At 55.0% G+C, this 12,368-nt stretch overlaps 1 protein-coding gene across 2 annotated transcripts in view; it reads left to right on the top strand.

Annotated features, from left to right (window-relative positions):
• Window positions 1–12,368, top strand: part of ADCY5 (adenylate cyclase 5) — a 157,277-nt gene that overhangs the window by 107,465 nt on the left and 37,444 nt on the right. For both annotated transcript variants that reach the window (XR_010664193.1, XM_065942711.1), the window contains exons 4-9: window positions 658–769; window positions 2,268–2,395; window positions 4,422–4,580; window positions 5,433–5,574; window positions 7,509–7,649; window positions 12,247–12,269. Coding sequence is in view for 1 of the 2 variants with exons in the window: in XM_065942711.1 (XP_065798783.1) it covers window positions 658–769; window positions 2,268–2,395; window positions 4,422–4,580; window positions 5,433–5,574; window positions 7,509–7,649; window positions 12,247–12,269 (705 nt within the window). In the remaining variant the exon portion in view is untranslated. The remainder of the gene's footprint in view (window positions 1–657; window positions 770–2,267; window positions 2,396–4,421; window positions 4,581–5,432; window positions 5,575–7,508; window positions 7,650–12,246; window positions 12,270–12,368) is intronic.

Genomic DNA, 12,368 nt, shown 5'->3' with positions numbered 1-12,368 from the left:
CCAACCTCTGGGCTAAGGACAAGCACCTCCTGTTAGATCACGGCAGTACTTGATTAGACATAAAGTGCACAATAAATGCAATGTGCTTGAATCATTCCGAAACCATCCCCACTCCCCCTGGTCTGTGGAAAAGTTGTCTTCCATGAAATTGGTCCCTGGTGCCAAAAAGATTGGGGCATGCTAGAGGACTCCCTTGGGGTGGAGGGCCTGGGCTGGGATTCCCTTGTGTATGGGGTTGGGAAGTGAGACGTCTGTGTGGCTCCCATTAGGGCCTGAACACTTTCCAGACAAGAGGAACCAAAGACCCTCTCCTGGACCCAACTACCTTGAGGGCGCTGCCCAGGAATCAGATGGGGGGCCCCAGCCCTGTTGGTGTGGCCTCAGGCAGAAGCACACGTTCCCAGGCCTCTGCCTTCCCTTTCCTCGTGGGTCGGGGGTGAGGGTGCAGGGAGATTCAGAGAGAAGGGCTGACCCGGCATTTCCCCGCCAGCTGGGAAAGGCCACCAGTGTCAGCTGTGTCTCTGTCCCCTCCCCAGCAGCCGTTCGGAGCTCCCAGGACTCTCAGCGGCCAGCGGTCCTCCTAAGGCAGAGGGTGACCCTGGCTGTGTCCCCCCCCGACCTTCCTCCCTCACGGGGGTCTTCGCCCTGTCTCCCCAGCATCCTGTTTGCTGACATCGAGGGTTTCACCAGCCTGGCATCCCAGTGCACTGCCCAGGAGCTGGTCATGACCCTCAACGAGCTCTTCGCCCGCTTCGACAAGCTGGCTGCGGTGAGTCCCCCCCATCCCCCTGCGCCCACCACTGCCCTGGGACCCCTGTGTGCCTGAGCCAGGGCCGGAAGGGTGGCCCGATCCGGGCTGCCTGGGGTAGGGTGCTGCGGGGCGGCCACTGGAACTGGTGAGCAGGGCTGCACAGGCTGTGGCTGCGTGTTCTCACGCCCTGCGTCATCCCCAACCACACACTCAGAGGTGCTCCCATGGTGTCACCAGCCAGAAGGGAATGAGCCCTCCATCAGCAGACAGGAGGTGAGGTCTGCAGGGATCGTGGCCCAGACCCCTGAATTTGTGGAATTTGTGTTTGGGGGAGCAAATTCGGTGCCACACAGTCACTTTCCTGATGAAGGTAGCCAGAGTGATTTAAAAAAAAAAAGAGTCTGAATCTCTACTGGCCTGCAAACAGCTGTGTGTCACCCCTGGGACTTCCAGAAAGAGGACTCCTCCACGTTGGGACAGATTAGAAGTGCCCCCCCACCGCCCGCCCAGACACGGAGTGCAAAGGACACAGTGTTTCATTAGTCCCTGTCTTACTCTGTGACTTTGAGTCATGCTCTGCCTTTGGAGTCCTGTATCGGGGACACTGCAGTGTCCACTGGCATGTGGACATGTCCCTGGGCAGTCACAGGATGCCAGGCCAGATCACAGCTGAGAGCTGGTACCAGGGTCTCTAAGGGCATTGACAGGGGGCCTCACACCTCACGGATTTTACCACCGAACGTGGGCAAGGTGAACGGCAACATGCTCGGCCCTTGGCCGTGGGAAGGGCCTTAAAGGAGAGTCCAGGGCACACAATTACTTGGGTTCCAGCATCCCGGCTTCATGAAATAACTTCTGGGATGCAGGTTTGGACAGCTCTAAATTAGTGATTAATGACAGTCCATCTCAATCCCAATTACTCATCAATTGCAGCCTGCGGGGTGACCCTGCATCTGGCGGGGGCTTCCGCTCATGGCGGTCTTAGCACACATGTGCTCACAGGCTTAGCAAAACTCCCTTGGATAAAAGATTCCAGGCTGAGGGTCAGCTGAGATTTAGTTAAATCTTGTTTCTGCTTCAGTCTTTCATAAAAGGAGAGTCACAAAACTGTTAGTAGAACCTTCAGCCAAGAGTCAGAGCATGCCCCAGGGCTGGAGTGGGATGGGGCCCTTGCTGTCAGCTCAGGGCCTCACATTGATGAGTCTGCCACCTTCACTGCCACACTGAGTCAGTTGTATTCTCCCTGGGCCTCAGCTGTGGCCATAAAAGTGAGTTCCTGAGTCTGGGGGCCTGGAGTGCTTCTCTAGGGCTGTTCGGCCTGTCCTCCGTCCCCCACAGCTCCCGATAAGCCTGTCCCAGTGCTGGGGCCTCACCTCGTGCCAGCCCTGGGTCTGTGCTCGCTGCCCTAAAAGGCAAGTTATTCCAGACACAGGGTGAATCTGTTTGCTTCCTGTTTCTTTCCCTCCCACTTCTCTTTCCTGCTATTTTTAATTTTTAAAATTAATTTGCTTTCCAGGAGAATCACTGTTTACGTATTAAGATCCTGGGAGATTGTTATTACTGTGTCTCGGGGCTGCCTGAAGCCAGGGCTGACCACGCCCACTGCTGCGTGGAGATGGGCATGGACATGATCGAGGCCATCTCGTAAGTGCCCGTCTCCAGGGTGACTGTCCGCCTGTAAGGACATGTCCATCTCCAGGGGACTGCCCGTCTGCTGTCCCACAGCCTGAGTAACTGACTCATGTTGAACTGGTGGATGCAGGGAAACAGTGGGCCAAAGCCACGTCCCAAGGACCCTGGCCACCATGGAGGGTTGATCCACACCTGCAGGGCTTCTGGGCTGTCCGCAGCAGTCTGGGAAGCTCTGCACACAGGGACCTGTCCTAGGAGAAGGGAGGACTTTGCAGACTCCAGGGCAGCAGGAGGTGTGGAGCCACCCCCCAGGAGAGGGGGACTGGCTGGCAGTCGCGCTGTGCCCTGTGCTATGGGAGGGCCTACCACTCTAGCCCCTATGTCTTCTCAGAGCCACTCAGCCAAGTAAGAAGTAACCAGTCCCATCTCATCCCAGATGAGAAAGGTTGGGCTCACAGGGGCTAAATAGCTCCCCGGGGTAATACTGCTAGGCAGGTGGATGTAGACACAAATTTTCCATTTAAGAAAATCCATCCTTCCTGGGAACAATAGCAAACAGGATCTTTGGGCCAGTTCTTGATCACTGCTGACCACAGAAGAAGCCCCAGTCATTAAACGACATGGACAATCCAAGTTTACAGTCAGTCAAGGGAGAGGATCAGAGATTGCATCCAGGATTAATAATTGTGAGTTTTAGAAGTAGCCTGGGTGGGGCAAAAGAAAAGCCACAGTGGGCAAGGTCAGAGGTCAGAGTAGCTGGCCCAGGAGGTGGCCGGGTCCATCCTGTTTGGCTCGCTTCCTTTCGGCGGTGTTTTCCGAGTTCCCCTGCGTGCCTGGGCTAGACATGGGGCCAGAAGCATGGAGTCTGTTGAGGGAGAGAGACCAGGACTCCCGCTGCTCTGATACCAGGCATGCGCAGTGGACCCCATCAGGTAAGAGAGGCAAACTGCAGCAGAGGGCCCAGGATTGGGCAGTTGATTCCACTGGGAGGACCAAGGGAGGCTTCATAAAGGAGGTGGCCTTGGAGTTAAGCCAAAAAGGCAGAATGAGAGACATTAACCTAAACAAGTGTCCAGAGGTCTTGTGGACAGAAGACACAGCTCCAGCAAAGGTATTGGCAGAGTTGATCCTGGGAAGAGAGAAATGCTGGGTGACCTAAGTATTCCCTGTGGTGGGTATCAGCCTCCTGGTGGTAGGATGGGGCAAGAGCTGGAGTCCACATGGTGGTCCAGCCCACCAGGCCAAGTCAGACTGCCGGCCCCACGGCTGGCTGAGTGGGCCCATATGCAGGGAGTCAGGGAGGGTCCAGGCCCCTAAAAAGTGCAAATGTGAGCCTCCCCCCAGAGTACTGGCTCCCTCTCCTGTGCCCCAGACACACACCCAGAGCTGCAAAGCTTCCATCCAACTCCCCCTCCTACAGGTGGCCCACCCACCTACTGGGGACCCCTGGGTACGTGCATGGTGCATGTGGTGGGGTTGGAGCTGTCTTCCAGCATGTGGAGACCCCTGGTCCCCTGCACCTGCCCCAGCTTACTTTCTTTCCTGGGCAGGGTCTGTATTCTCTTTCTCCATCATCCTGCTAAAGTTGAAGAAGCAGCAATGTGGATTAATCTGACAATTATATGAATGGAGTTTGGAGTGACTGTAACTTTTCTGTTAACTCAAATCGGCACTAACGTGCGCTTGCATTTTCAGAACACAACTTTGATGACTGAGCTGGCTCAGGTGTCCTAGCTGTGGGGGGACGCAGTGGGGCCTGGATTCTATTGTGAGGTGCTGCGCCACCTTGTGGGCAAGATGGGAAACAGCGCTCTCACAGTTCAGAGCCACTGAGCACCAAGGGCTCAGCCCTTGCCCTTCGGGTTGAACAGTTTCAGACTCTGGATTGGGGCTGGCCCAGAGAGAAACGACCCTTTGACCCCTGCACCTTCTCACGCACCCTGGCCTTCCAGCCTTCAGCGCACATGCCTTCCAGCCACCCCCACTCTCTGCGCCTGGCCCTGACCCCTTCCCAGCCTTACCCCTGCTCCATCCCCAGGCTGGTCCGGGAGGTGACAGGTGTGAACGTGAACATGCGTGTGGGAATTCACAGCGGGAGAGTGCACTGCGGTGTCCTTGGCCTCCGGAAGTGGCAGTTCGATGTCTGGTCTAACGATGTCACGCTGGCCAACCACATGGAGGCTGGAGGCAAGGCGGGGTGAGTGAGGGACGGCAGCTTCCTGCCTGGCCCACCCAGGTGGCTCCTGTGGGAGGGGGCCAGGATGGGCATGCCCGGGTAACTGTGGGCCTGGGGGTGGCAGAGTTTAAGTGGGATTCCTCTGGTAACTGAGCACTGACACCACACACAGCAATTTGTAGGGAGGATGTCCCAACCCCCACCTAAATATTTACACAGACCCTGGTGGCAGGAGGTAGGGGAGACTTCTAGATGGGGGAGGATCCCTGGATACTTTCGGGGATGGCCGGGACATACGGAGGTGGAAGGTGAGCTGGCCGGAGGTGGAAGGTGAGCTGGCCGGCACAAGGGGCAGTATGGGGTCAGGTGAGGAAGGCGGGGTTGGGGAGGTGCTGGGCTGAGGACAGGAACAGGTGGAGGGAAGCACAGTACTTCCAAGGAAAGCAAGTAGAGCAGATGGCCTTTTAGGAACCAGTGGGAGAAAGTATGTCTGTGCAGAGGACACTCACGCCAGGCTGGAGAATTTGGACACAATCCTGTAGTCAGCAAGAGCCACTGCTGGCTTCTGCAGGTTTGTGAGACTGGAGGCCTTGTTCTCCTGGCAGGCTGACATGTTACTTTATTATAATAACATGATGCCGATGTGCTATGGTGTGGTCTCCTCAGACGTGAGCTGGGGCGGGGCCCGCCGAGCCACCTTGATGACTTGGAGGGGTACAGTCCCTTGAGGGACCCAGGTAGGGGTGAGCATTTGAGCCAGAGCTCTGGGATTTGAATGATGACTCAGTCGGTGGCAGTTTGGTTCTGCACAGGAGTGGGGGTTCTGAATTCATATCTACTGCCCTGCTCTCCCTGCTTGCCTCCCCACTCTAGACGCATCCACATCACCAAGGCCACACTCAACTACTTGAATGGTGACTACGAGGTGGAGCCAGGCTGTGGGGGCGAGCGCAACGCCTACCTCAAGGAGCACAGTATCGAGACCTTTCTCATCCTGCGCTGCACCCAGAAGCGGGTCCGGGGGCCAAGGGCTGGGGCGGTGTTGGGCATGGGCAGGGGGCTGCGGTGGAGGGGGGGACGATGGAAGAGCTTCGTTCCTTGGGGGAGGAACGTTTCTTGGCCTGCTGCTTCCTTCTTCTCTTACTCTTTCCTTGAGTCAAGTCCCGATGCAGTCGTGGTTCCTGCACCTCCAGAAGGACATGAGAGACACAGAGGCTTAGCAAAGGCTGATGGCAAACAGGAGATGTTTTCATTTTCCTTCTGTTACAAAAATGCAACAGACCTCAGGTCAGTTAGTAACAATGCAACAGAAGACCATGAGATGGACATGAAGCATCAGGGTATACAGTGTCCTTTATTTCCATCTCGTTCCTTGTCTATTGCCTAACTAGGTTGATCTTGCTCTCTCTCTGCCTGTACTTATATATCTCTGTTTCTTCATACTCTCTTCCCCCTCTCTCACTTTCTAGTCTTTCTTCTTCCTTCTTTTGTCTCAGCCCACACTTGCCAAAATATAAAACAGAATTATTAGCAGACTTCAGTGTTCTATTTTTAATAGTGTCATGTTCCATGTTCTTAATTTTTAAAGCAAACGAGAGCATTTGCTATTTTACCCACTTCATATTTCTCCCTAGACTTAAATGCCTTTTACTTATAAATTTTCCAATTGAATTAATCTGTTGGTCAGAGCCCTTTGATAGAAAAAACTTCCCTGTTTCTTTCATTAGGAGTTAGACTAAAGACAAAATTAAGCTGTGAGAAAATTTCAGCAAAAGTCTTGGAGACAGCAAAAGTAGATTTTTCAAAGTGGGAAGAATTGTTTGAGGCAGGCGCCCACCCTGTGAGGGACATCAGAGGGGTACCCCACCCTCTCTGGGCAGCCCAGCACATGGATCCTGGCTGCAGGGAGTGGGGTGTGGGGGGTGTTGAGGAGGGTCCCTGAGGGAGCTGTGTCAGGCCTGCCACAGACACCTGGGAGAGGGATGGGAGGGTGTAGGTACTTTGGGGGAAGTGCCTTGTGGTTTAGTTGACTCATTTTAAAGCATTTGCTTATTGTTTGGCTGGAGTATAAATGAACTAAAATTCTCCCAGGCCCTTCTCCCACACCCTTCCTCTCCGCTGGGCCCACAGGCCTCCTCATCCTGCCCCACCCAGAATAAAGGATTACCCTCTGCCCTAGGTTCTCTGGGTCTTGGTTCTTCTAGCTTGACAAGTGGTCCAGAAACGATGAAATGGGACAACCCCCAACCCTAGCCCCAACCCAGAGCCATGTCTGCTGGAGCAGGCTATATCTCTCCCCTCTGCCTCCCTGATCTGAGCAGCTGCCTTCCCAGGCTCAGGGATGGAGAAGAAGGGAAGGCTACCCTCTTCCTCCCAGGACCTCTCTAGCCCTCCACCTCTAGCTCGTTTGGATGGATGAACAGATAGATTGTGGTTGGCACATGGAAAGCTGGCTGAGGCCCCGTCTGTGTATTTGTACAATGCATGTCAGCCCTTGAACCTCACGTTCTGATGACCCAAACCTCCCGAAGCTGCCTCTGAGCAGCAGGACCTATTCACTGTGCTAGAACAAGCCTGTTTTGAGGTAGAAATTGGAATCTCGGGTTTCTCTCCCTGCATCACTCCCAGGCACTTTCAGACCCAGGCTCTAACATTCTGTGCCAATGACAGATGTTTCCACGCCCCATGGCTTCCCAACAAGACCAACCTCATCATCCTGTCCTGCTGCTCCCGCCTGAGGCTCACAGCCCCCAGCCAGCGCTGGTCTGGGGAGTCTGGAGGGACTTAGAATGATTTCTTGGGTGCACTTTAGGGCCCCAGGCTGTGCAGAGAAGGAAGAGGCCTCTGCCACAACTCCTACCTGGCCAGGCACTGGGAGAAATGAAACTTTGCGTGGGCTCACCCGAAGGGCCCTGTCCATGGGCTGATGCCTTTCTGTTGCTCTCCCAGAAAGAAGAGAAGGCCATGATTGCCAAGATGAACCGTCAGAGAACCAACTCCATCGGGCACAACCCGCCTCACTGGGGGGCTGAGCGCCCCTTCTACAACCACCTGGGTGGCAACCAAGTGTCCAAGGAGATGAAGCGGATGGTGAGTGGCTGGCGGGGCAGTGTATGGGCCGTACTCTCCAGGGCTGGGGCCTCCTGTGGGTGAGGGGACTGGGTCAGGCCAAGGGAACCTGAGGAGCCACGGGAGGAAATGTTGGATAGGAGTTCACCCTGACTTGGAACCAGGACCCAGAGCACCTAACTTCCAGCCCCGGGCTTTCTTTGTGGGCCCCACCATCTCTCGGCATGCTGGATTTGACTTTGGAACAGAGCGGCAATGCCCCTTCCCCCTTCCCGCTTGGTAGAGCTTGCTGGTGCAGGCTAGACTCAGGGTCCCATAGAGCCTCAGGGGTCTCCTGAAACTGTCTGAGGAACCCTGGGGAGTTAGGTGGGCACCAGCCTTTCAGACACCTTCTAGCATCTGGTACATTTCCCAGACAGCTGAAACATATACTCTGGCTCAGTCACCCAGAAAAAATCCCACTGCTTTTTGGCAGGTGCCATGAGATGGTCTTTTTGCCCTCGGGGCTGAGAAACACCCTGCTAATTCCAGTCTCCCTGTGAGACCATTCAGACTGAGTGTGGGCTGAGTGAGCTGAGGCTGTGGTAGGGGCGCAGAATCCATCTCAAGGGACCCTGCCTGCCTCGGGGGACAGACACCCTCAGCCGCCCCTGCACACACCGGGGATAGCTAATTCAGGAGGTGCTGCCAGGGTTCTATCAGTGAGGCTGGAAGGAAGACATCAGCGGGTGGGAAGAAGAGGGAGAGGGGTGACAGGAAGTCGGTTTCAGCAGCAGTGTTTCCTTTCTTTTTTCCTGAGAGCTTAGCCTCTACATCTGAACACACTCCTCAGCTCAAGGGCAGCCCAATTCCCAGGCAGGTGTTGCCCACCCTGAGAGAGGGATGGGGTGTGTGTGTGTGTCCACTTAGTTCCCACAGATTCTGATCAAGGAATGGGAGGCGTGCCACCCACACGAGGACCCCCACATTGGGATCTGTGGCTCAGACTGGGTTTAAGTTGCAGCTGCAGTGACTAGAGACTCCAAGAGTCCAGCTGAGTTGGCAGACAGATCCAGGGGTCTGAGGGAGGAGACAGTCTGGGGACCAGTCATTCTGCTCCTTGCCAGCTAGCCAGTAGCAAATGACGAAGTTGTAACGAAAATGCCCCGAAGTAAAAAAGTGAGTTGAGTCAGGACCACCACTTTAACTTTTGACGGTAAAGAGGCAACTTGCAGGACACCAAGGTCATAATATAAGGCACAGAGTGGAGGAAGGCTGGCCTCTAGCCTCAGGGCTTTGAACTTGGACCTGGTCAGTGCCACCCAGGGCTCCAGGTACCACTCCAGCTCCCTCTAGGCCCCTCTGCAAAACAATTGCTGGACCTTCTCTCTTCTCACCCCGGTTCTTTAACCATCCTCTGCAGAGTCTGTACCGTGTGACCAGGATGGCCAAGAGGTGAGAGAGAGGGTGAGAGGAGAGAGAGGGGGAAGACTGAGAACAGGATGCAAAGAGGGAAGCTCTCATGCAGGTGGGAGGAAAGAGAAACACAGGGGAGCAGGAAGACTGGAGAAAGAGGGTAAGGGGGAGGTGGAGAGATTCGGGAGAAGAGAGAAGAAAGCGATGTGGCGGGACAGAGGTGAGGAGGGAGAAGTACCAGCAGGCAGGCTGCCTGCTGTCCGTTCTCTGTTTAAAATCTTTGGAAAGTTCTTTTCTCTAGTGATGTTTGGTATAAGTAGACTCTTCAGTTATTTCAGAGTCTCAGAGGAGCCAGTTTGGACTATAAGCACCTATTTGGCAGACACATTAATCATTGTTAGGACAAGAAGCCTTGGAAGAATTAGCAGAAGAGCCGTAATTGGGAAACAGTCTCAGGGGAGACTGGCTGCAGGAAAGGTTCCTCGTGGTGTTAATTGCTTCGCCCAGAGGGGAGGAAATGAAAAGTGAGCAGAAGATAAGTGTTGAGGACACCCCTGTAGAAGGAGAGAAGAGGCTCCCCACCCCCCTCCTTGCTGGGCAGAGTTACCCAAGGGGCCAGTATCAAAGTACCATCTCCTGGGCCCCTGCCTGCCCAGTCAGAGTGTCCTGTCTGGAATACCATTGGCTTTAGGTGTTAAACCTGCCCAGAAACCCTGGAGAAAGATACGCAAAAAGAGAGCTTCTTCCTGGACTTTCACTGAAGATGGGGTGGAGATTAGATTGAGGAATTAGATTGAGGAGTGACAGAGAGCAGTTAGAGGGTAGTAACGAGCAGTCAGAAGCTTCTTTCTTTAAATCTTGATCCATCTTTTACCCAGCTTGTTAAGTATAGTGAGGAGCTTTAGGCATGTGTCGTAAAGTCGCTAAGGTTATTTATTAATACAAAGGTTGGCAGGGGAGTGTGTAAGGTGAGGACTTGGGCCCCAGACAGAAACACTGGGCTGAGCTGCTACCCAGAAGTGCTGAGGCAGAACTGCAGGAACCCATCTGAGGACCCCCCTCCCTGGGCTGAGGACCACAGTCCTAGAGCTGGTGAGCAGGTCGGGGACTGGAACCGAGCCCGCTGGCCTGTGGGTTGTTTCTGTGTTTGTTTTTGCCATACTGGGTCTTCCTTGTGGCAAGCAGGCTCTTTGTTGGGGCACACAGGCTTTCTCTAGCTGTGGCTCATGGGCTTTTTGTCATGGTGCACGGGCTTCTCTTGTTACAGCCTCTGGAGTGTGCAGGCTCTCTAGTTATGGCATGAAGGCTTAGTTTCCCCAAGGCAAGTGGGATCTTAGTTCCCTGACCAGGGATCAAACCTGCATCCTCTGCACTGGAAGGTGAGTTCTTAACCACTGGACCATCAGGGGAATCCTGGCTTGTGTTCTCAGAGGCCTTTTGCTGTGGTTCATCCACCAAAGTGTTTTCTGACAGTCGTCAGCTCACCACTCCAACCCGGCACTCAGGGAGCCTAGAGCGGACACAGCCCCCAACAGCAGCCCATACACATGACCAAAGGAATGCTGGAGAAACTCAGAGACAGGCTTGTTAGAAACATGTCGGCTCTAGTTCTGAGCTGTAGAGACCAGTATAGGCATAACGTGGCTTGGACGTCCTCTGAGGCACTGTGGCCTGTGGGGACTGGGCCTTGTACCCTGAGGGGTCCCGCCTGCCCCTAGATGGGGCACTCACCTGAGTGACCCCGACTCCTCCAGCTTCAAGCAGGGACAGTGTGGTGGGCCAGATCCTGCAGCCGGGACGGAGGGCTTGGAGATTCTCAGAGGACAAGGAGAAGGGAAGAGCTCCACTGAGCAGCCCGGGAGGCCCTCAGAGCCCACGGTCGGGTCCTTGGATGTGGCACTAGGGCCTGCCGAGGCCCCTGAGGGCCCCGAGCTGGTGGGGAGAACAGACACCTCAGTTCCCACGGGCCCCACATCTATTCAGAGCCGGGAAACTCTGACTCCTGGGGACCAACGTAAGTCCCCCTCCTCAGTGGGAATGAAGAGGGGTGTGTTCCTCTGGGGTTTGGGCCCCCCTGACGTTTACCAGCCCCCTGTCTGCCCAGCAGTATGTTCCACGCTGGATCGCAGGGCACGTGGAGGAGGGCACGCTCTGCCCTCGTCCTGGCAACCTGAAGCTGCCTGCCCTGGGTGCTTATGTCTCCTGCACTGCCTCCCGAGTCCCACCCCTCCCCATTTAGGGACCCCTCCCTCCATTCCGTCACAGTCAGACCTTGACACACCGCTATCCTTTGTGGACTTTGTAGATGGACTCTAGGTATGGCCTTGAGTTTGGTAACTCGTGAGGGCCCCTCCCACCCTCACCCCTGCCCTGTGTGAGTGAACATCAGAACAGTAGTCAAACCGGGGCAGGTTTGACTCCAGGTATCTCACCTCCTGGGTCCCCAGCCACCCCAGCCTGACAAGAACACAGATTCTCAGATATCAGAAAAGATGTTTCAGGTAACCAGAGTTTCATGTTCTTAAGCTCAAAACTTGTGAACTCCCAGATTCTCTGTGTGCTTGGCAGTGGGGGCGGTGAGTGTCCATGAGTTGTGTGTGCATGGGTGTGCACAGGCATGTGGAGATTCACTGACTTAGCAGTTTCTCTTATTTCCATCTAAGTAAGTGGGAGAATGGGGAGGGTACCCACCAAGCCCCTGGTGGCTCAGATGGTAAAGAGTCTGCCTGCAGTGCAGGAGACGTGGGTTTGATCCCTGGGCAGGAAGATCCCCTGGAGAAGGGAATGGCTACCCATTCCGGTACGCTTGCCTGGAGAATTCCATGGGCAGAGGAGCCTGGTGGGCTACAGTCCATGGGGTCACAAAGGGTCAGACACAACTGAGCAACTAACACATAAACACCACCAAGCCCATGGTCCAGGAGGAAAGTGATGGGAGGTTTGGAGAAAGACGAGGAATCAGGTGTGGGGACCAGAAGAGCTCAGACACATGGATTTTGCCAGTGGAGGAAGTAAAATCACAGTGCACCCCGAGTGTCTAGCACGGAGCCTGTCCCAACCCCAGCTGTGTTCACCAAACGAAGGAAGGAGCGGACGGCTGAGTACAGTGCTGTCTGTGTCCGAGCTCTGGGTGAACTGTGGGCAGAGGATGAGCTGCAGCCCCCCGACTTCATCCCCTCTGTTCTCATGCTCCTTTCCTCCTCTCTTCATCCCTCTTTTTCAGGGCTTTGAAGACCCCAAGGACAAGTGAGTCACGTGCCCTTCTTCACTCCTGCTCCTCCGTCTGGGGGCTGCCTCCAAGCCACCTGGAGCTGGGTTTCTGTGCTCTGGAGAGGATGAGCTCAG

The sequence above is a fragment of the Muntiacus reevesi genome, chromosome 8 (genome assembly GCF_963930625.1).
Source record: "Muntiacus reevesi chromosome 8, mMunRee1.1, whole genome shotgun sequence".
NCBI lineage: Eukaryota > Metazoa > Chordata > Mammalia > Artiodactyla > Cervidae > Muntiacus > Muntiacus reevesi.
The sequence above is the reverse complement of the archived record's forward strand: the minus strand, read 5'-3'. Positions and strand labels throughout refer to the sequence as shown.